At 40.6% G+C, this 22,855-nt stretch overlaps 2 protein-coding genes across 3 annotated transcripts; both read left to right on the forward strand.

Moving 5' to 3' along the window:
• Positions 1 to 8,114: 8,114 nt before the first annotated feature.
• On the forward strand, positions 8,115 to 12,322 carry LOC141642249 (NADH dehydrogenase [ubiquinone] 1 alpha subcomplex subunit 13-B). The gene is made up of 3 exons (XM_074450976.1): positions 8,115 to 8,443; positions 11,698 to 11,769; positions 11,952 to 12,322. The coding sequence occupies exons 1-3, from the start codon at positions 8,229 to 8,231 to the stop codon at positions 12,094 to 12,096; spliced, it is 432 nt and encodes a 143-aa protein (XP_074307077.1). The 5' UTR covers positions 8,115 to 8,228; the 3' UTR covers positions 12,097 to 12,322.
• Positions 12,323 to 13,357: 1,035 nt separating this feature from the next.
• LOC141642248 (nifU-like protein 4, mitochondrial) lies at positions 13,358 to 22,175 on the forward strand. Of its 2 annotated transcripts, none has more exons than XR_012543224.1 (7): positions 13,358 to 13,668; positions 14,536 to 14,697; positions 15,434 to 15,609; positions 19,343 to 19,446; positions 19,771 to 21,412; positions 21,462 to 21,711; positions 21,821 to 22,175. XR_012543224.1 is itself a non-coding variant. In XM_074450975.1 (7 exons), the coding sequence occupies exons 1-6, from the start codon at positions 13,446 to 13,448 to the stop codon at positions 21,667 to 21,669; spliced, it is 837 nt and encodes a 278-aa protein (XP_074307076.1). In that variant the 5' UTR covers positions 13,358 to 13,445; the 3' UTR covers positions 21,670 to 21,711; positions 21,821 to 22,175. The 2 variants fall into 2 exon arrangements, 1 of the variants encoding a protein (XP_074307076.1); XM_074450975.1 differs by having other exon boundaries at positions 19,771 to 19,882; positions 21,610 to 21,711.
• Positions 22,176 to 22,855: the final 680 nt, after the last annotated feature.

Genomic DNA, 22,855 nt, shown 5'->3' on the forward strand with positions numbered 1-22,855 from the left:
CGAAACCTCCTCCCTCGACGCAAGGATCTCAACGGTATAACCAACGATGAAAACCGACCTTCCAAACTCCGGGATTTTCTAACGATGCGATTAGGAGTAAGAACGTACTTGCTTTCTCTCTTTAACAGAAAATTAGGTTTTGCAAAAGTGTTTAGAATAATGACGACGAAGGTTATATATCTTAATCGCATAATTAACAAAACCCGAGAAAAACTCCCCGCAAACCGGCTACTCGATCGAGTACCCAAGGTACTCGATCGAGTACCCCCTTACTCGATCGAGTATCCTAGTTACTCGATCGAGTACCCAACAGGTCAGAAACTTTTCTAAAACGCAACTTACCCTTACTCGACAGAGTAAGGCCTACTCGATAGAGTACCCAAAGACTCATAAATACGGAGTATTACAGTCTTCCCTCCTTAAAAAGAACTTCGTCCCCGAAGTTCAAACCACTACTAAATAAAGGTACTCCCCCAACGCTTCCAACTCACTACCAAAACAAAACTCAACATAAAACATGTTACTAACCCAACTCATCCCGACAAACATACCGACACAACATACAAAAAGGGTATAAAACGGTTAAAAACTCTTTGCGATCATCTCCTACCCCCTAAAAGAAACAAGGTTACGTCCCCGTAACCATACATACCTGATCAAACAGAAAAGGGTATCGCTCTTTCATAGCTTCCTCTGGCTCCCATGTAGCTTCCTCAGTCTCGTGGTTAAAGCAAAGGATCTTAAGCAAAACTGTCTCGCCACTCCTAGTCTTCCTAACCTTTCGATCAAGAATCTGCTTAGGCACCTCAAGATATGATAAGGACTCATCTAGCTCTAAGCTCTCTGCCTCTAACACATGTGACGGGTCACTCACATACTTCCGCAGCTGCGATACATGAAACACATTATGCACTCTCTCTAACGCAAATGGTAAAGCCGACGATATGCAACTTCCCAACTCGCTCTAAGATCTCATAAGGCCCTATAAACTTCTGACTTAGCTTGCCTTTCTTCCCAAATCTCATAACCCCACGCATAGGAGACACTTTCAAAAGAACCTTGTCCCCAACTTGAAACTCTATGTCTCTGTGATGTAGATCTGCATAACTTTTTTGCCTATCCTGAGCTGCTCTCATCCGTTCCCTGATCATCTTAATATGTTCCACCATCTCATGCACCATCTCTGGTCCTAAAACCACTGCCTCAGCACTATCGTCCCAACAAATCGGACTCCTACATCTCCTCCCATACAAAGCCTCAAACGGTGCCATACCAATACTAGTGTGATAGCTGTTATTGTAAGAAAATTCTATCAAGTCCAACCTCTATTCCCAGCTACCACCAAAATCCATCACACAAGCTCGCAACATATCCTCAAGAGTCTTGATTGTTCTCTCAGTCTGTCCGTCTGTCGCAGGATGAAATGCTGTACTCATCTTCAAAGTTGTTCCCAACGATTCCTGCAACTCTTTCCAAAACCTTGATATAAATCTCGCATGTTTGTCAGACACTATGTCCTTAGGGACTCCATGTAACTTAAGCACGTTCTTTTGATAGGCCACAGCCAATTGTGCTTTAGTCCATGTATCTTTCATTGGAACAAAGTGAGCTGACTTGGTCAGTCGATCCACTATTACCCAAATCATGTTGTTACCTTGTTGACTCTTTGGCAAACCCACGATAAAATCCATGGAAATGGATTCCCACTTCCACTCAGGTACCTCTAAAGACTGAATCTTACCCTGTGGTCGTCGCTGTTCCCCTTTAACTCTCTGGCATGTCAAACAACGGGCCACAAACTCTGCTGTCTCTTTCTTCATCCCAGGCCACCAAAACGTTTTCTTCAAATCCTTGTATAGCTTGTCACCACCTGGATGTACTGAATATGGTGTACAATGTGCCTCTGTCATGATTGTGTTTTTCAACTCCTCATCATTAGGGACACACCACCTACCATCGAACCTCAAACTACCATCTGTGTGAATGGAGAATCGAGACACTGTCCCTTTCTCTACTCCAGCTCTCCACTCAACCAACTTAGGATCCAAAGCCTGCTTACCCCGAATGTCATCATAAAACTCAAGCTGCACTGTCATATCACCCATGGCATCTCCTTTCTGCATCATATGTATCCCGAACCTCGCTACCTCATCTCTCAGCCTCATCAAAGATAGAGCTGTACACAGAGAATGTACACTCTTCCTACTCAAAGCATCAGCAACTACATTGGCCTTCCCTTCATGGTAGATAATTTCCATGTCATAATCGCCAATTAGCTCCATCCACCTCCTCTGTCTCATGTTCAACTCCTTTTGAGTGAAAATATACTTGAGACTCTTGTGATCAGAAAATACCTTAAAGATTGCTCCATAAAGATAATGTCTCCATATCTTGAGAGCAAACACCACTGCACCCAACTCCAGATCATGAGTAGGGTAGTTCTCCTCATAAGGTTTCAATTGCCTAGAAGCGTAGGCAATCACTTTACCATTCTGCATCAACACACATCCCAACCCATTCTTTGAGGCATTTGTATAAACCTCAAAATTCTCAATCCCTTCAGGCAATGCTAAGATAGGAGCTGTGGTCAAACGCTCCTTTAGTGTTTGGAACGCCGTCTCACAACTCTCATCCCAACGAAACCTGTTCTCTTTCCTCATCAACGCTGTCATAGGTCTAGCTATCTTGGAGAAATCTTTCACGAACCGTCTGTAGTATCCAGCTAAACCCAAGAAACTCCTAATCTCAGCAACATTCTTTGGTGCTTCCCACTTTGTCACTGCCTCAATCTTCGCCGGATCCACAGCCACTCCCTCCTTAGAGATCACATGCCCCAGAAAAGCAACTTTCTCTAACCAGAACTCACACTTGAACAGCTTAGCATACAACTCATGCCCCCTCAAAGTTTGCAACACGATCCTCAGATGCTCCTCCTTAGTCTTGGAGTAGACTAAGATATCATCGATAAATACCACCACAAACTGGTCCAAAAACTGTCTGAAGATTCTGTTCATCAAATCCATAAACACAGTCGGTGCATTAGATAACCCAAACGGCATCACTACATACTCATAATGGCCATACCTCGACGTGAAAGTTGTCTTTGGTATGTCCACCTCTCTAATCTTCACCTGATGGTACCCCGACCTCAAATCGATCTTGGAAAAGACCGATGCACCACTCAACTGATCAAACATGTCATCTATCTTTGGCAAAGGATACTTGTTCTTCACCGTCACTCGGTTCAGCTCCCTGTAATCTATACACAACCTCAAACTCCCATCTTTCTTCTTTACGAAAAGAATTGGTGCTCCCCACGGCGATACACTTGGTCTAATGTATCCCTTCTCTATCAGATCATCTAACTGTTTCCTGAGCTCCTCCATCTCTTTAGGACCCATCCGGTATGGTGCCTTAGAGATTGGCCTCGTTCCCGGTTTCAACTCAACCGTGAAATCTATCTCTCTCTTCGGTGGCAACCCCGGAATCTCCTCTGGAAAAACATCTGCAAACTCTCCCACCACTGGTATCCGTCAATCACGGACTCTCTATTAGGTCATCTCTCACATGGCACAAGATCAAAGGACATCCCTTCCTCAGATAAGACTTCAAGGTGACAGCTGCAATCAACTTAACTTTGGGTTTGACTATAAACCCACGATAAGACACACTAACACCCTTAGGACCTCTTAAAGACACTTTCTTTTGATTAGGACCTCTTAAAGACACTTTCTTTTGATGACAGTCTATCTTAGCTTTATACTTTCCTAACCAATCCATCCCGACCATCATCTCAAAACAGTCAAAAGGAAACTCTAGCAAGTCTACAGGTAGATCAACTTGCCCAACTATCATAGATACATCTCTAAACAACCTCCCACATGATACAGACTCACCCGAAGGTATAAAAACTTGTTCACTAACAGACTCATACACCCTCAAACCCAACCGTTTAACATGACTTGAAGATACAAGCGACTGAGAAGCCCCCGAATCAAACAAAACAAAGGTATGAATACCATTAACAAGGAAAGTACCGGTGATAACGTGTGCATCCTCCTCAGCTGCTTTCTTCTCCATCATAAATAACTTTCCACTGGTCTTCCGTCCACCTCCCCGGACAAGATCTTGGGTGAAGTGGTCGGCTTAGCACCCGACCCTTGATTGTTGTTGTTGTTCGTCGGTGGTTTCTGATAAGAATTACCGCCGTTGCGGTTACCTCCACTCTAATAGCTCTGACTTCCCCGGTTTGCCCACGATTCAACCGGTCTATTGCTCGCGTAGCTCTGCGCAGGTCTCTGGAAAGTTCCCGGTGCACTTGTGCACTCATGTCTCTTGTGGCCTACACCACCACAACTGAAGCAGGTCACTCCCCAACTACCAATACCACCTCCATGGCCACGCCCAAAGGAGGCCCCAGCACTGAACCCTGACCCAGAAGAAAACCCTTTAGACTGATTATGGTTGCCTTTCTTGTGATTAGATTGGCCACCACCCTCGCTCTCAGACTTTCTTTTCTCGCTACCTAACCTCTCCCGAGCCATCTCCACCAACCTCTCGCTCTCCCGGCCCTCTCATAAGCTTCCTTAACATCGCAAGGACTCCCACGGGTAACTTATCCATAATCTTAGGGGTCAATCCCCTCTCAAACCTCGCCCGATTCTCCTCATTCAAACCCATATCCTCGGCAAAGATACCTAGACTTCTCATTGAACTGCTGTAGTACTCGGCCACGACATCTCGGCGGTCATCTTAAAATCACAAACTCTTCTCTCAACTTGCTCCTCACATGCTCCGGTACGAACTCCTTTCTCACAGCCCTACGAAACTCCTCCCAAGGTATAGCAGGTAAACCCTGGTTTGTATATATCTCCTTAGCACTCACTTTCACCGTATCCCACCACTTGCCAGCTGCCTCCCTCAGATAGAACGCAGCTTGTTCCACCCTCATCTCATCAGGACAATGAACCAGATCTAATATGTTCTCCATCTCTCTAAGCCAACTATCAAGAAGGTTAGGCTCCTTAACTCCCTTCTACTCTTTCGGGTTAAACCTCGCTATATAGAGGCTGATTTTAGAATGATCAACCTCCTTCTCCTTATCCTTATCCTTATCTTTCCCCACAGTCTTTAAAGCCTCAGTAAGAGCATCCTGATGCTCCAACATCTTAATGATGTCATCCATGGTCATAAGCTCAGCTCTCGCATACAACGCATTCTTCTTGGGCGGCATCTTGAAACTAAAAGAGAAAAAGGGGTGGATATAAACATACGCGCCAAAACCTCAAAACAAGAAAACACACTGCCCAGAACCTACTCGATCGAGTTCCCAAACATACTCGATCGAGTAACGGGCTACTCGATCGAGTGCCCACCATACTCGATCGAGTGCCCCAACATCAGACCCCAAACAGACCTTCTAATCTCTAACAAACTCGACCGAGTAGCTAGCTAGGCTACTCGATCGAGTGACCCCCTACTCGATCGAGTGCCCGAGGTACTCGATCGAGTGCCCAAAAACACGATTCTGGACTCAAAATCGTCAAAAACCCACCCGATCAAGTCAGTCCCACTTGATCGAGTCATGCTAACTCATAAACGCTACCCGCATGCTATAGCATATGCTAACATGCTAAAAAAACTTTATAAAACCAACGTTATAACATAACTAAGCATATAATGCTACGCATCTTTTCATACGATTCACGAAATCATTATATCATGTTATTAAAAGCCACATTGTAAACATTCATCATGTTCCTCATTCCAACAACAGTGCTACATATATCATCAACCTTCCTTTCACATTCTCAACTTTCTACTTCAAACATCCAACAATTACACACACTTCATCACATTCATACACAAGCTAATCAAACAGCGCATACAACCTTGACATACACCCCCATGTGACCGGTTCAAAATTGTAGGGCAAGTTCGCGACTTTAGGACGTCTCCCAAGCCTTTGCATTAGCTCCTACAACCTTTACCCCGGGTTCATTTTAATTGACTCCCTATGTTCATTAGGTTCATTGGTTACAGGTTTCAGGATCGTTGCTCTGATACCATTTGTAACACCCCCATACTCCAAGTGCCTTACCAGGACCACTCAAGTATGAAGACATTACCATCTCGGTTGCCCGAGGCATGATATTCATAAGACAATAGAGAAACAACTTAAATAATATAACTTTAGTGAAAAGTACAACTGAAACCAAATCCCAAAATACGGGTACAAGTTCTTAAAATCAACTGTCTTCTGAAATACTGAAATGTCATAAAACTAATAGACTACAGCGGAAGACTTCTATCGTCGAGACGGTGGCACCTCCCACTATCCCAAGACTCAACTCAAACTCGCTCAATTATCGCTCACCATCCCCGAATGGATCACCGCAGTTTACAAAACAACAAATGGGTCGATTAATCACACAATTCAATATATATCAACAATAAGATAAACAGACAAACTTAACCGTCACACACACATACGTCCACACCAATCCCAACAATCTCAATCATCGATCGTCCACTGGACCGATCCCCGCGCTATGGGGGACCGCAACCGTTCCCACCTAAGCCCCGCTCCTCATAATGAGCGATAACCCTGTCCATTAATGTGCACATCCCCTTCCGTGGCGGGTTCCACGAAGGGCGAAACTAGGGCGTGAAGCCACTCTCGCAAGTGACTCCACTCAGCCGAGAACGCATATCGAGAACCAAAGAACAATCAATCACAATCACAATCACAGCCGTCACAATACAATTACTATATCAAACAATCAATCTCAACACATCAACAATCATCCCATTATGGGACTAATACTGAGTAGGAAATCCTACCTGGAAAGCACACTATCAGACGATCTCTACAGCTGTATCAAAAAGCTTCCTCTACGAAACCTCCTCCCTCGACGCAAGGATCTCAACGGTATAACCAACGATGAAAACCGACCTTCCAAACTCCGGGATTTGCTAACGATGCGATTAGGATTAAGAACGTACTTGCTTTCTCTCTTTAACAGAAAATTAGGTTTTGCAAAAATGTTTAGAATAATGACGACGAAGGTTATATATCTTAATCGCATAATTAACAAAACCCGAGAAAAACTCCCCGCAAACCGGCTACTCGATCGAGTACCCAAGGTACTCGATCGAGTACCCCCTTACTCGATCGAGTATCCTAGTTACTCGATCGAGTACCCAACAAGTCAGAAACTTTTCTAAAACGCAACTTACCCTTACTCGACAGAGTAAGGCCTACTCGATAGAGTACCCAAAGACTCATAAATACGGAGTATTACAGCATGTTGAGATCGAATCACGTGTATCTTAATGAACTTACTACCTCTAGCAGAAACTACAAAGTTAAGGTCAAGGTCATTGAAAACGGACGCCCTAAGTGTTCCTCCTAAAAAAAGGGTGTCCTCTACCAAAGCTTGCTATTACAAGAAGAAAAGGCATTCTTAATTTTGATCTTTTGTAACCTAATTTACTTATCTCTTACAAGATAATTGTTTTGAGAGTAACCTTGTGTTGTAATGATAAGTGAATCAATCTTAATACTATGTAACATCATTACCCTAACTGATTATTTAAGTTGGGTTATGTGGTTTGTTGAAGTCCAATGTGGTTATTTGATTTAGGAGTAAAGGTTCTCTCCGGTACAAAAAAAATAGACAGTCCAGTACCATTTTTACAGGCTAACATGTATATGTGCCTCTATCTAACGGTTGTGATTTATCAAGTGATGCTCTCCCCACACACACTAAACCAGGCTATTTGAGCGGACTGACTTGAACCAACAGTTCTCATGGGCTACAATCAAGCTTGACCTGCCTCTTCACTTGGCCGGTTTAGGCTTAAGTTTTGCGGCTCGCTCCAGTTCAGGCTCGCAAAAAAAAAATGATCTAACCGAACCGATCCAGAAGTTAATTTAAGGGCCACGTTAAACCAGTTTCTCCATCCTCGGGCTGCTATAAGGGCCAAGACTAAGCCATACCGAGCCAACTTAATATGACTCGTGTCTCGCCTCCGCACGCACCGGTTCAGGGATAGGTGGGCCCAGTCCGTACCGGGTTTATTCCACACTTGCTAGATCTAAAATTGACACCCCCCTTAATTCCCCCAATTTCTCATCCAACCGTCCCCTCATAAGGCACAAAACTCCCCTTCGGCCTTCTCCCCCAAAACAACCCAAATCAACTCAACCCAAAAATCAAGTAGCAATGACGGAAGCTGTGATTCGAAACAAGCCAGGAATGGCGAGCATCAAGGACATGCCACTCCTCCAAGACGGACCTCCACCTGGTGGGTTTGCACCCGTACGCTACGCTCGTCGGATCCCAACACAAGGTCCTAGCGCCATGGCTATCTTTCTCGTTACTTTCGGCGCTTTCGCTTGGGGTATGTATCAGGTTGGCCAAGGCAACAAAAAGCGCCGGTATCCCCTCTCTCCCATTTTCACGCTTTCGATCGTTTTTGCTGTTTTGATTGCATTTTCTGTACGATTGTAGCATTGGGTATGTGTCGAATTAGGGTTTCATTGCTACACATTTCTTTTCCCGTCGATCGATTTTGTTGTTTTATCGATGATTGTGATAATGGGTATTTCGGGAAATGGTGCTTAATTTGTTACACATTTGTATTCCTTTCGATCGTTTTTGCTAGTTTGAGAGTATTACGTCGACGATTGTGATAATGGGTATGTGTTTCTCGAGGATTGTGATGATGGGTATGTGGAGAAATGGGGTTTGATTGTTATACATTTCTCTTCGCTTTGACCGTTTTCGCTATTTTCATGGTATTTTCTCGACGATTGTGATGATGGGTATGTGGAGAAATGCGGTTTCATTTGTTACAGATTTCTATTCCCGTCGATTATTTTTCCGTTTTGGTGGTGTTCTCTCGATGATTGTGATAATGGGTATGGGGAGAAATGCGGGTTGTTCCACATGTCTGGGTTTTGACTCTTTTAATTCGATTGTTTGAGGAATTTTAATTGGATTGGTGGCAGGTTTTGGTGAATGGTGAATTTAGGTTTCTTCCTAATCGATTGTTTTTTCTGTTTTGGCGGTGTTTTCTCAACGATTGTGATAGTGGGTATCTGGAGAAATAGGGGTTTTATTTGTTACAGATTTGATTCCTTTGATCGTTTTTGCTGGTTTGATGGTATTATCTTGAGGATTGTGATGATCGATATGTGGGGAAATGGGATTTTGTTGCTACACATGAATGGATTTTAACTTTTTTTATTCGATTGTTGGATTTTGAATCGAAATGATGGAGTTTGGTGTATGGAGAAAATTATCTAGTCTTGGGAAGGTTAAGGTTAAAGTTTGTTTGTAAATCGGTTGTATTATCTGGACGATTGTAGTAATGGGTGTGTGGGGAAATGGGGTTTTATTTGTTAGACATTACTGGTTACGACCTGTGTTATACTCCGATTCTTCTGATTCCCTCATGTATCAGTGTATGATGCTCGACACTCGGACAAGGGTATGACACCTCGACACATCATTTTAAGCCTAAATATGCATATATTCCATAAAAATGGCCGATTCCGACACTTGGACACGCACCCGTGTCCGATGCTTCTAAGAGCCTGAGCAACATAGATTCTGACTATTGATACAATTATTTGAAGGTTGTAAATAGAAATGATGGGTTTTTTTTTTGGGATGGGCGAAATTTCTAAACGGGTGAATATTAACGTTTATTTTTTACTCCGTATCAATTGTTTCTGCTGTTTGATTGTATTTTTTCAACTATTGTAATAATGTGTGTTAGGGAAATGAGGTTTCATTTTTACACATTACTAGGTTCTGTTTGGTTTTATTCAATTGTGTGAGGATAATAAATCAAAATGTTTGATTTTTGGGGATGGGTGAAATGTCTAGTCTGGTGAAAATTTAGACTGCTTTTGCTGTTTGATTGTATCCTATAGACAATTGTGATAATGGGTATTTGGGGAATGGGGTTTCATTGCTGCACATTTCTTTTGAGGGTTTTAAATTGAAATTACGTGTTTTGGAGAGTGGGTAAAGATTTAGGTGTCTTTGTAATTGATCGTTTTAGTAGCGCAATTAACACAAGTAGCTGAATATATTCCGAATCAAACAATAGGGGATTATTGAGGGCCTAACGTATAGAGTACTTCAATCTTAACCACGAGATCTATATGTCACTCGTTGGCTAAAATTGTTGTGTTGGTATTTGGTAATGTCGGGAAATATGGTTTCAGTGCAGCGCTATGAGCTCTCACTTTTGGTTGACGAAGTTTTGATTTTTGAGTACTCGATTAGTTATTCAAGGATTTTAGATGAAACTTATGGAATTTGGGTAACGGCTTAAAATCTCTATTATGGTAAGAGCTAAGGTTTCATTTACAATTAGATTTGCTTAAATGTTTACTGGGTTTTGCAAGTGGCAGGTGTTAGTGGGTGTAGGAGCTAACCAGATGGGTGTGGTTGATTTGTTGGAGGTCAAGTATGAAGTATTATAGGCTCAAGGAAGATCAGAATAAGGCATTCCAGTTGAATGGGGTTGGATTACTAATATTTGGCATGGTCAAAGATTGCTATGTGATTGACAAAGTGGTCTTGTACGTTTTTTTGTTCCGGCAGTGTTGGGAATGACCATATGTGCTTTATAGCAGTGGAAGATGCTTTTTTTTTGGGGGGGGGGGGGGGGGGGGGGGTTCTTAAATAATTCCAAATAGAGTATTGCATCCCGTCTCGTTGTAACTTGGGAATTGATTGACATATTTGGGAGAATGGTCTTATGTCATCTGACTTCTGATACTTTCTGGTTTAGACATTATATGAAATGGGACTTTTTTTGGACGAACGGGGCCACAAGGCATACAGCTTAGGTTAGCGTAGAAGTAGAATTGCCTGCTTGCTTCACTTCCATAATTATCCTTTTCTAATATGCAACTCCTTTTAGGGCTTCAGCAAAGATAAATTTTCGCCTCTTAACCATCTATTAATGTACTTTTGGAGCATCGTTATAATGTAGTGTCGAAACTGGTGTGCCACTATATATGTGCAATATGGTTGTTTAAAGCGGAGATTAGGATGCCGTGTGAACCCCTAGAGTTTCAATCAAATGAACTAAGATTAGCCTTTTATAACCTTACACATCATCTTCCCTCCCAACATCTCCACCAACATGCTTTTGATATTCGGCATAGTTACATTCACAATTTCACATGTTATTGCTAGTCTAGTCAAGTGGTTTGTATGTCTACTTAATAAGTAGATTTAACAAGGTCCTGATGATATGTAGTTGCATCGCTATTTTACCGCTGGCAAAAAAAAAAAAATCATGTCCACCCTTGATATGATTCAATTAATGGCCAAAATTAAAATTCATATAACCCAAGACTTTCCAATCCCATTCTCTCTCATCCTCCACCATCCACTGTGAGTCTGTGACCGCAATCAAACGGCTAGCATGACGCCTACACCGACCTCCCTCGATCACACCTTTCTTTTTCCCTCTTCCTCCTCTTTTTCCTGGATGACTGGCCACCTTGCTGGCTTGTCCCCTGTAGTGCCCGACTGTCACCGGCACACTCTTACCTTGGGCGATTGTAACCATCGAACTGCAAGTGTTTCTATCGTAGTAATGTATAGTAAAAAATACCTTCCATAGCTTGTCTTGTATATTTTGCTGATGAAGGTTCATGAACAGCGTAATCAAGGAAGAGAAATATGCTGCTCGGCGTGCTATTCTGCCTCTCATCCAAGCAGAAGAAGATGAAAGGTAGCTAGGCTAAGCTTCTCTCTCTTTTACTCAAAATGATGTTGCTTCCTATTTCCGATACAACAACAACAGCCTTAATCCCAAAATGATTATGCTTCCTATTTCCGATAAATTTAAATAATATGCAAGGTTGTAGACTTGTAGTACTATTCTTGTAATGATCTCCTATGCATCATTTACAGATTCGTCAAAGAATGGAGGAAATATCTGGAAGATGAGGCAAAGATCATGAAAAATGTGCCAGGCTGGAAGGTTGGTGAGAATGTATACAACTCTGGTAGATGGATGCCCCCTGCAACCGGCGAGCTTCGCCCTGAAGTTTGGTAAAACTTATACACGCGTTGTTTGTATGTTCAAGTACTCAAAGATGAAGATTGTTCCGGGTTGCTATTCCCTTGTAGGGTATTAATAATGTACACCTGAAAATGTTTCTTCAGTCTATCAGTGACTGACTAATTGTTTTGATGTATCTCTCTGTACCTTTTCTGCTTGTGAAATGTGAACTCTTATGCCGGGATTTAAAAAAACCCATGTTCATGGATCCTTCCAGATATTCTGTCATGTGTATCTCTCTTTTGCTCCATATGTATCAAAATTGTCTCGGCTAGCTTTACTCGTAAATGGGGTAAATCCTAAAGCAATAGGGTAAGGTGATTTAAACGACTGTGTCGCAGTCCCCCGGCGGATAAATAGATGGAGCTTCGAGCTCCAGGTTTCGATACACTATAATACTTTGACTCAAAAACGCAAATCAGTCGTCAAATAAAATGGTCACCCAACAATGATGAAATTGAGACTATTGAGTCCTTTAAGCTTAGTGATATGTGAAAGTGGTAGTTAAACGTCTTAACTTCTGTTCAACTATGAAATTAAGCCTCGTAAGTTTTAATTGTATCAATCAAGCAATCATGAGTACACCTGATAAAATTACGAGATTTAATTGTACCAATCAAGCAATTTTGAGCAGACATGATAAAATTAACCTTAAACTTAACCTGTGGTCCAAATGACTCGACTTGAATAACTTGATTGAGCTAAGGGCCCGAGATTGACTCGTAACTCGAATAGCATGAAACCATATGATGAGCTGGCCCAATTGTGTTATTGTTGCAAACTGAACCATTGTCTCTAAATATCTTAATAATAACAAATATGAAACGACTCGTACTCGACCTAATCGAATCTAACCCGAATTCTTGCAAACTTAAAAATGAGTTGACCTAACTTGAACCCAACTCAGTTGACCCGTTTGCCAAGTCTGATGAGTAACATGACTGCTTAGATAAGTATTCAAAGTTTACTAGAGTCTGATCACTGATGGTCTCGGGTCCAAGTCCTATAAATGTAGTAATATTAAAAAACCATTTTAAACAACAACAATATTTAAGGCGGGCATATCCGTCTTAAACTTAAAACAGGTTAAATAGGAGAGGTAAACAAAACCACAACTCCTAAGACGAATATAACATATGGGTTGTTATTTGACTCGTTTTAATCTTAAAACAAATATGTCCGTCTTAAGAGATACCAACCTCCTCGACTCGAATCTAGGGGAAAAAAACACGAACACAATATAAACCCCCCCTCCGTCGTGTGCATTCATCTGTTTTGGGCGTTCTACCATTCTCTACCTTGTACTAACAGGAAATTAGCGTTCTTGCAGAAAATCTGAAGAAATGATGAAGAAGGGTATAACTGTAAGCAGGCTGAAGCTTGTTCGTCTAGCTTTCAATTCTCTCAATTCACATCCTTCTACCTTTCTCCGTTCTTCTTCCTCCCTTTATTCTTCATCTTCTTCTTCTTCATCATCATCATCATCTCACACTTTCCGCTCTTATCATGCTCTCCGTTATCGTCCTCCGACTTATTTCGTTTCACATCCACCCAACTCCTTCCAAGGTATATTTCTCTATCTATCTCTCCCGTTTTATTTCAATTTCACCTGTTATCAGTGGCGGAACCAGGATTTGTACGTCTTACGGTGTTAGCCCCATTAGTTCTGCCAATATCTGTCATGTTGGAAATTTGACTTTTTAGCGCGAGGTAAATTAAAGAATTGGGCTTGTTTTTGGGTTTTAATTTTGCCGAAAATCTTAGAAATTAAGAAGGCGGAAATCATGGATTGAAATGTTAAATTGGAAGATATACCATTAGTGGCGGAACGAGGATTTGTAGTTAATGGTGGAAAACGTTTTGGAAGGGGAACTGTTAATGGAATAGGGTGAACTGGTAAAAACCTAGAAATGTCGAAACTTTTAACTAAAAGCAATCAATTTTTCATCATAGATAGGAGGGACGATACCCCCTGCTATCACAAATTCTCATTTGTGACGGCCATATCCGTCGTAAACTTGCGACGGGTCAAATATTACCCATGTGGGGTATATAAGACAAAAGTAGAATGCCTAGAGAGTAGCAATCTGTTTTGTCTTATCTACCCACATGGGTATTACTTGACCTGTCGCAAGCTTGTGACGGATATGTCCGTCGCAAGAGAGACTTGTTGCTGCTACTCTGCCAGCCCCCTTTAGTTTCGTCCTTGTGAGTTGTAATCATTGTTGCACAATTCACCACACCCCTCTGCGTGTGGGATTATGTGACAGTTATATCGATGCCAGTTGATAATAGTATGTTTGAAAGTTGTTTGGGTTTGGGTTTGATTGTGATTTAGATGTGTTAAGTTGTGTGTGATGAATGTATTTCAGCGGATAATATGTTTTTTTTTTCAGTTTTTTTGAGGTGTTAATAATAGCAGTAAGTGAACAGGGCAAAGGAGGACAATGTTCATCCAAACACAGCCTACACCTAATCCTGCGTCACTAATGTTTCATCCTGGCAAGTCGGTGATGGAAGTTGGGAGTGCTGACTTCCCGAATGCTCGTACTGCCATGAATTCACCTTTAGCAAGATCAATTTTTGCCATTGACGGTATGCCTATTCTGTGTTTGTGTGAGCGAATTTGCTTATTTATGTTCTTTTAAAGGATTAGCAATTGTGACCTTTAATAGGACTTGTTGCTGGTGGTTTATAATGTTCATTACGGAATTAAGGTTTTGTTTGATGAGCATATTGAAAAACAAACTAGTACCTGTAGTATGGTTTTAGTATGGAGGCGAAACAAAGGCATTTCACAACGGGTGGGTGACCTGGTGTGCTTGCATGAAGCTTGGGTAGACACTTCATACATCTTTTTAGCATATTGTTGAAAATCACACTTGAGTATAGAAAATTAGAAAGACAGCTATGCATATATCAGTATTTGGTAGGCGAGACCGCGAACACTTGTCATAGAGCCCACAATGCCAACTATGAGATGCCTTAAAAGTCGAACCTTCTTGTATATGTGTAAACGCTTTTTTTATTGCCCAAAGTACAATCATAGATTTCAGTACTTCCTTGTGTTTCACTAATATATAAACCCTGGTTTTAGGTAGAATGGCTTTATTTAACTTTTGCGGCCAGTGTAACTTTTTAGATGCTGGTTTGTCATTTTCTAGTCTTGCTCCATCACGGTGTTGAATGAACTATGATACTTTCAACTGGAAACAGAGTTCAGCCTAATTTATTCATGAATATTTTTGTTGATCTCTGCATTGTGTTTATTAGTAAGTAGTTTACTGATTGATGGAAGCATATAATGATGTTATATCTTTGCCTATCGCAGGAGTTACACGAGTTTTCTTTGGGTCGGATTTTGTAACGGTTACCAAGTCTGATGACATTTCTTGGGATATTGTGAAGCCTGAGATTTTTGCTGCAATTATGGACTTCTATACATCTGGTCAACCGCTGTTTCTAGACGAAAGTACTGCTGCTTCAAAGGACACAACAATTCATGACGTATGTGCTTGAACAACACAACTTCTATGATTCCTGACCCAAAGATTACAATAATTCATTTAGTTTTCTAGTAACCATACCTACTTATTTAGGATTAATCTTTCATGCTTTCTTTGTAGTGGTTTCCCCTTTTCCCGTCTTTGAAGAGGGACATGCTTATGGAAAACCACCCTGAGTTAAATGATGTGAGAAGTTAGTAAATGGAGAAATAAAGTGAAATAAATGCAGATAGAAGTAGAACTTTTGGACGAGATAGGTCGTTTTCTCTTACTGTTTAAGTGACTACCCAAAATCATTTTTCGGAGAACGACTATGGTGCTGCTGTATGAGTAATTAGCAAATAGCCAAGAAGCCGAGGCAGGTTTCTTACATGCTAGGGATTAGTGTCTTTGAGTTTGATGCCTGTATTTTTTTGTTTGTACTCGAAGTTTTTCCTGTCTTTCGCGCCTTTGAATTTTCAAACTATCAATAAAAAAAGGGCAGCCCGGTGCACGATGGCGTCCCCGCTAGGCGAGGGTCCGGGGAAGGATCCCACCACAAGGGTGTAACTGGGGCAAGCCTTCCCTTGCCATTTTGGCAAGAGGCCGCTCCAAGGACTTGAACCCGTGACCTCACAGTCACAAAGCAACACCTTAACCGGCGCGCCAAGGCTCCCCTTCAGTTTTCAAACTATCAATAAGTTAAAATATTTATCTAGACTTGAATTTGGCGTGTTATTTTGATATTTCATGAGTAATTCCGAGGATTTAGGGCATTTATGTATGCATGCAAGCATTTATGTGTATTAAGTATTAGGGTATTTAATGGGAATAATCCATCCTATGCCCCTCCTCCCATTTTAATCCATCCTATGCTTTAACCCATATTAATCTGAACTAGGCAGTCATTTATCTTTCACTAAACTTGACCTAATTTTTACCTCTTATAACCGGTTAGGTTTCAGGTCATAAGCTTGTGGAGTTGTGAAGCCTTTTTTTTTTTTCCTCTTCAATGAATTTAGCTTATTCATCTCCTTCCTTACTGTCAAAAAAAATTCCTTCTTCCTGAATCTTCAGCTTTTCCCAAAACCCAGAAAATTACACATCCTAATATCCCTCGATCACTCCAACCCCAAATTTCATCAACAACCCAGAAAAACCTACTAATCAAATAATCTAATTACACAATATACACAAATCACCCTAATTAAAACATCCTCCATCTTCTTCTCTTTCCCAAAACCGCCAATCTGACATTCACCTCTCCAAATGCCATATTTTCCCCCTTCATAATTTCAAGTCTTGCTTCTGTCACTTAATTATTAGGTACTCCGTAGATGATATGCCAAATTAGTGCTCTCGAAATGCTAAATCATTGAAGAACCCAATCAAGCTAACAATCAACCTAATAAGAAAAACAAATGCCCACTTCATATTATGGAGAAACAAATGCGTATGAACCCACTCCTACAATCTTGCTTAACGAAATCATTCTCAATGATTTTGCAGAAACCCAGAAAAAGTTTTCAATTTTCTTTGAAATCATAATGATAACAAAGGCCAGTCAATAGTTTTCTACTTTTCTGTATACATCAACAATTAGTAGCCAAAATCTAGCTGGCGTAGATAATCAGAGAAAAAAAATATAGGGAGAAAGATAATTGGAGAAAGACGGAAAGAGCAAATGGAGAAATGTAGACAGTAATATTATGGTGAAAAGTAAACAAAGACAAAAAATGGGGGAAAGAAATGGTGTTTAAAATAGCAAAGGGTAAAGGGTGACCTGACAAACAAGTAGTCGGTAACCTGGTATATTGTGAGAAAAATGAGTGCATAGTCAAGATTAATATGGGTTAAAGTATAGGATGGATTAAAGTGGGAAGGACGGGCATAGGATGAATTATTCTCATTAAATAACCCTAAGTATTAACTACTTTATGTAGTATATTAGTATATATCCAATCCCATAATTGATGCCTTTTCACCTCCACCGGCCTTCCTTAATGTCAGAACACAACTTATTGGACCATGTTCTGTATGCTTGCAAGTTGCAACGATGTAAGTAGTGACTACCAGACATGTCATAATATTTCTGACAACCTTCCCCCTTCTTTTGAGGAATCCGTCTGTACTATTTTGCCTGACTTTGTACTGTTAGAACTTAGAACTCCCCATCACTTGTCGAAAGCACAATGAATCTTTACTATTGTACAATATTACATCTGTGTGGTGCAAAACCTTAGTCTTCATTGCTTTGGTGCTTCATTAGTTTGCTGCTTTGCTTCGTGATTAGTTAATCATTTTTTCTGTCCTCTTGTCAAAGTCAGAAACATGAAGGTATTCATTTCCTTTAATTCTATCATGATCCGGAATCAAAGGATTAGGAATTTTTAGCTTCATTGGAAATGGAAATATCCAACACTTTAAGGTGTGTTTGAATACAAAAATGGGAGGGAAAGGGAGGGAGTAATTTTCCCTCCAAATTTCTCCTTTGTTGAAAGATTTTAATTTTCCTTGTAAGAGGGAAATGCAGAGATCCATTTTCCTTTCCCTCCAAAATCCAAATCCCCAACAATCAAATGTTAGACAAACAAAGGAAATTCACTCCCTTTCCCTCCAAATCTCTCTGTAGAAACACACCCTCAGTCTAGGAGTAAACTTTGTCTGGATATTTCCATATCATGAGTGCTGTGCTAGAGGAGTGCCGGTTCAAACACAGTGATCCCTGAGGGTATAAATGTGATAGGGTTACATGATTTGTCGGTTTTCTTAGGCAAGATTTTGAGCAATGTTTTCTTAGTAAGGTTTCAGGCTGAGTATAACTTAGACTTCTGTGCTTTGCAATGAACTTAAGGTTGTATGTCGGCTTCTAAGCTTCCTAGAGATGTTTACTTCCATAATAAGCCCGAGCCCTTGTACTTACCATTATTCTATAGTGTTACTGAAGTGAATTTTATTATCAATGTAAAGTTCCTACTAGTACTGACTTCCCTTGCTTCATGACTTCTTTAACTCTCCTCCGAACTCCCCACCATCGTCTTTGCAACTATCTTATCAGTCTCTTGTCATTCTCATCTTTCGGCAATTTCTCGTGGTGTGGAATGTTATGACAGCAATAAGAAGGGTGAGACTTGAGGAGACGATTGCTTTATGAATAAAGTTATGAGGGTAGAACATAGATTAGTTGGTTAAGAGTAAGAGCTCTGGCACTGAAGCATGATTAAAGATGCTACACAAACATAATTTATGTGATTGGTAAAATTATGGAAACTTGAGACTTCCATCCATGTCCTGACTGACGCCTGACGATATGGTTGGAGCCCAAACCCAAAGAAATCAGAGAATATGAAGCCATGAAGGTCAGCTGAAAGGAGTTGTGCCGCTCTGAAAAAAAAAAAAAAAGTTGCGTTGAAGACTTGAAGGTCACTCATTTGATACCGCATCTTCAGAAATTAGTTTCCGGAGTCCTTGAATGTTTTAAAATTTGCTGAATACCTCTCTTACTCTGTAATGCTAGGTAGTAAGTTTGATTCTGTTATCAGGTATCTTTTCAGTGTAGTTCTGTAAAGCTGCTTAGCAAAAGACAACAGTTGTCTTGGCACTTGCTATCGAGATGGCTTAAGCTACTCAAAAATTGAGAATTTTGGTTAATATTTCCTGTAGATATGGGCATAATTCCCTTTCTATTCTCCATAATTATTATTATTTGTTTCAAAAATAGAACATTGTTAAATTGTTGATGAACTATGTTGCAGGATGATTCAGAAACCGTTGCTATGATAAAAGAGCTACTGGAGACGCGGATACGACCAGCAGTGCAAGATGATGGTGGTGATATTGTTTATAGAGGATTTGATCCGTAAGTTTTCGTTTTCTCCTTGAAATCACCTGTGATATTCTTCAGTCAAATCATATTGCGCTTTGGTCCATACTCCATTCAAACCAATTCACTACATTCCTTTTATTTGGATAGAAATTCACTTTGAAAAGACCTACTGCAAAAGCAAGTGGATTCCACCATATTCACTCATTCACTTGTCATGGGACAACGGCAACTAGTCTCACAATTCGCCATTTTAACCGTTTCTACTTTTTACTATCTTAAATGTATGACAGTGTGTCATATGCAAGTTAGCGATTCTAACATAATGGAGGGAGTAATACTTTCTGGCTGCTGTATCAGGGAAAGTGGAATTGTCAAATTACAGATGCAAGGAGCCTGCAGTGGCTGTCCTAGTTCATCTGTCACTTTGAAATCTGGTATTGAGAATATGCTGATGCACTATGTGCCTGAGGTTAGCTTGTTATCCTGAACCTCCTTAATACACAAACTACCTATATGAATGTAATATAGAAACTTGTGTTATATGTATGGTATATGAATAATGAAATCTATTGTTACTCCAGTCTCCCACTCGCCTGTAACTGTTGGACGTAACCATTCTTCCAGTGTACGGCTTTTCTGTAAAAACTTTCATGTTGTGTGGACTAAAATGAAGTGTTGGAATGTCATGTCAGACATGCAACATGCAACCAAAGCAAAGTTTCAAAGTTACAAACAATGAAACTAATGTGCACAGGATAGCTCTGTATCTGGAAAGAGGTTTTGGTTAGGATTTTTATTAGGGAAGCTGTACAAATCTTCACCATATATCTATATGTAACAACTAGGATCTGGGTGTAGACTAGCATTTTAGACCAGTGCTATGTGAGAGCTAGGCCAAGTAAAAGAAATACTTTAGGAGTATTAGGACATCATAGAGAGTTCTTATAAGTCCTCTTGAAAGGATTGCCAACTGTTTCTGGAGAGAACAGTTTCAGATCTTGAGTATCATGGACTCCAGCGGTTCAGCCTTTGACGGGAAAGAGATGGACCTCCCAAGAATTGAATTTGGGACCTATTCTTAAGTGCCCACGTGAGCTGTAAATCAAAAGAACAAAAGGTGCAATTTGAATCTAAAAGATTGTAAAATATTGATGACCAGACACATACAAGCAATAACTTCAAAAGCTATGGTTCCTTTCTTTCCAGGTGCACTACCAAATAGTAGCAATTAGCCAAATCAACCATCTTCCAAACTTCAGTAACTTGCCCATTTTCATTCCTCTTTCCTATTTAATGTTAATTTTTTACAATTCAAATCAAGCCTAAAAAAAGCCCAGATAGATGCCAAGTAAATCACACTTGAGGATAGTCGAGAAATAGGTAGTCAAATTAAGTCATGGTTTCTGTAACACCAGGACTGAGTAGCGAGCCTGAAGTTGGTTCTTTTGCGAATATCTAGTGTGGAGATATTTTATTTGGTTGCCACCTTTGCAAAAAAATAGAAAATGCACTTGTACACAGCCTGAGCACGAAAGTACTGACGAGAACGTCGTTAATTTTTCTTTACAAATAAGGCTCACTTCTACATTGCTTAAGAAGGGAAGTTATGGCAATAAGGCTCTTTTTAGATGTTTTTCTATATATACAAGGAAGGATCAGGACATCAGGTCTTTATCTTGCAACCTTATAATCTTGTCATTTGGGCTACTTTTACAAAAGGAAGTAGTTGTACTTGTACTAACTTCATTTGGGAGAGTTCCTCCCAGCCATAAGCATCCGGATAAAAAGAGGTTCCTTTGATTTGGCCTGGATTGTGTAATGGATTGAAGAGGCCCTGTTCCTAATGTCAGATGAGGCCCCAAATATCTTATGTAAATATGAAATTCATTTTGTTTCAGGAAAAAATTAATTGTTCAATTGAAATGTAAATGGCTCAACCCATCTGAAATATTAAGCTATTGTGATAAATTACTTTGAATAATTCTCTGTTTGTAAAATAGTAAGACTACTAAGCTAATAGAGTTTGAGGTCCTATTTTTGGAACCTAGCGGAACATGTTATTAAAGTTGTAAACTCTTCACTCCACCTAAAACAATGCCTGAAAAGTAGACTTTTATGCGAATTCCTACTCTTTTCGCATCTGTACTCCTGTTGGAAGTATCTCTTCGCTGATGTTGGATTCGTGTTATTTCATAGGTCAAGGGTGTGGAGCAAGAATTTGACGCAGATGATGAAGAGGTTGGTCACTTGGAATAGAGCTTTATTTCTGCTTGTTCAGTACTTTTACACTGCAAAGAGGTAAACTTTCGGTCATTCGTTTGTTATTCTTTTTTCTCTGTACTTCTTATTTTGCAACATTTGATCTTGGTCAAGATTTATTCATTAGTTGGTTCTGCATTCTTTGCAGTTGATTGCTGGAAGCAAACTGCCAGTCCATGATCAGGAATTCAGGACCAAGGATGTTCCTAGTATTGGCAACAGTCGGCATGGATTACCTTTTTGTGCACAATAATCGCCTTTGAATTGGACCTTCCGAAAGGAGCTACGCTATTTGTTCCAAAGCGATGTTTTCTTTTTTATGTTACTCCAAACTCCTGAGTTTTTTCCTAACCCTTTTTTTTTAACAGAATAAGGACCGCGCCTTTATGCTAAAGTAATTATTGTTTGATTTATTGTAACCATGATTTTAAACAATTTTTAAATTTTGATAGAAATGTGAATGATTATTAATGGTGTTTCTATCAGGTTTTAGAGTTTTGCCGTCTTTATTTTGCCTGGACACTAAATGTAGACCACAATATAAAATAGGATTGAGATTCTGGTCAATACTCCCTCGGTCCCTCCATCCTATTTTTATGGTAGTTGCTCTTTCATGAAATCATGAAAATATAAAACGGGTATTATGGTCATTTACGTTCATAAATGAGTAAAATCCGTACATAGATGAGCACCACCCAAAAAAAATAGGGGAGTAAATCATACATCAAGGACCCGAAGTAAAGTTATACAACGGTATCTCTCTCTCTCTCTAACTTCCCCCCTTTCTAAAAAGAACAAAAAACCCTAATACTCCACCTTTGAGCCGTCGCCTCCCTAGCCACTCACCCCCCCCCTTGATCTCGCCCTACCCTTCGCCGGAGTTAGGCTATTTCCTCGGCCTAACTCCGGCGAATGCCCTTGCCTCTCCCTTTGTCCGATCTTCCGACTGCTTGTGTTCGATCTTTCTCCTCTTTTTGTGACGGCCGGTGGTTCTGCTTTGGTGGTCAGTCGGCGGCGTTGGTCTCCCTCCCTGTAGATATCTGTATCGTCCGATCTTCCGTTCCCCTGTCCTGTCGTCGTTGTCTTGCATGCAACCCATTTGTCCCTTCCCCTGGCCTTTTCCGGTAAGGTCTTTCTCGGTCGGTCCCGGCCTGCCGACCCATTGTCCTGTCACCGTCGTCCC

This window comes from Silene latifolia, chromosome 2 (genome assembly GCF_048544455.1).
Source record: "Silene latifolia isolate original U9 population chromosome 2, ASM4854445v1, whole genome shotgun sequence".
NCBI lineage: Eukaryota > Viridiplantae > Streptophyta > Magnoliopsida > Caryophyllales > Caryophyllaceae > Silene > Silene latifolia.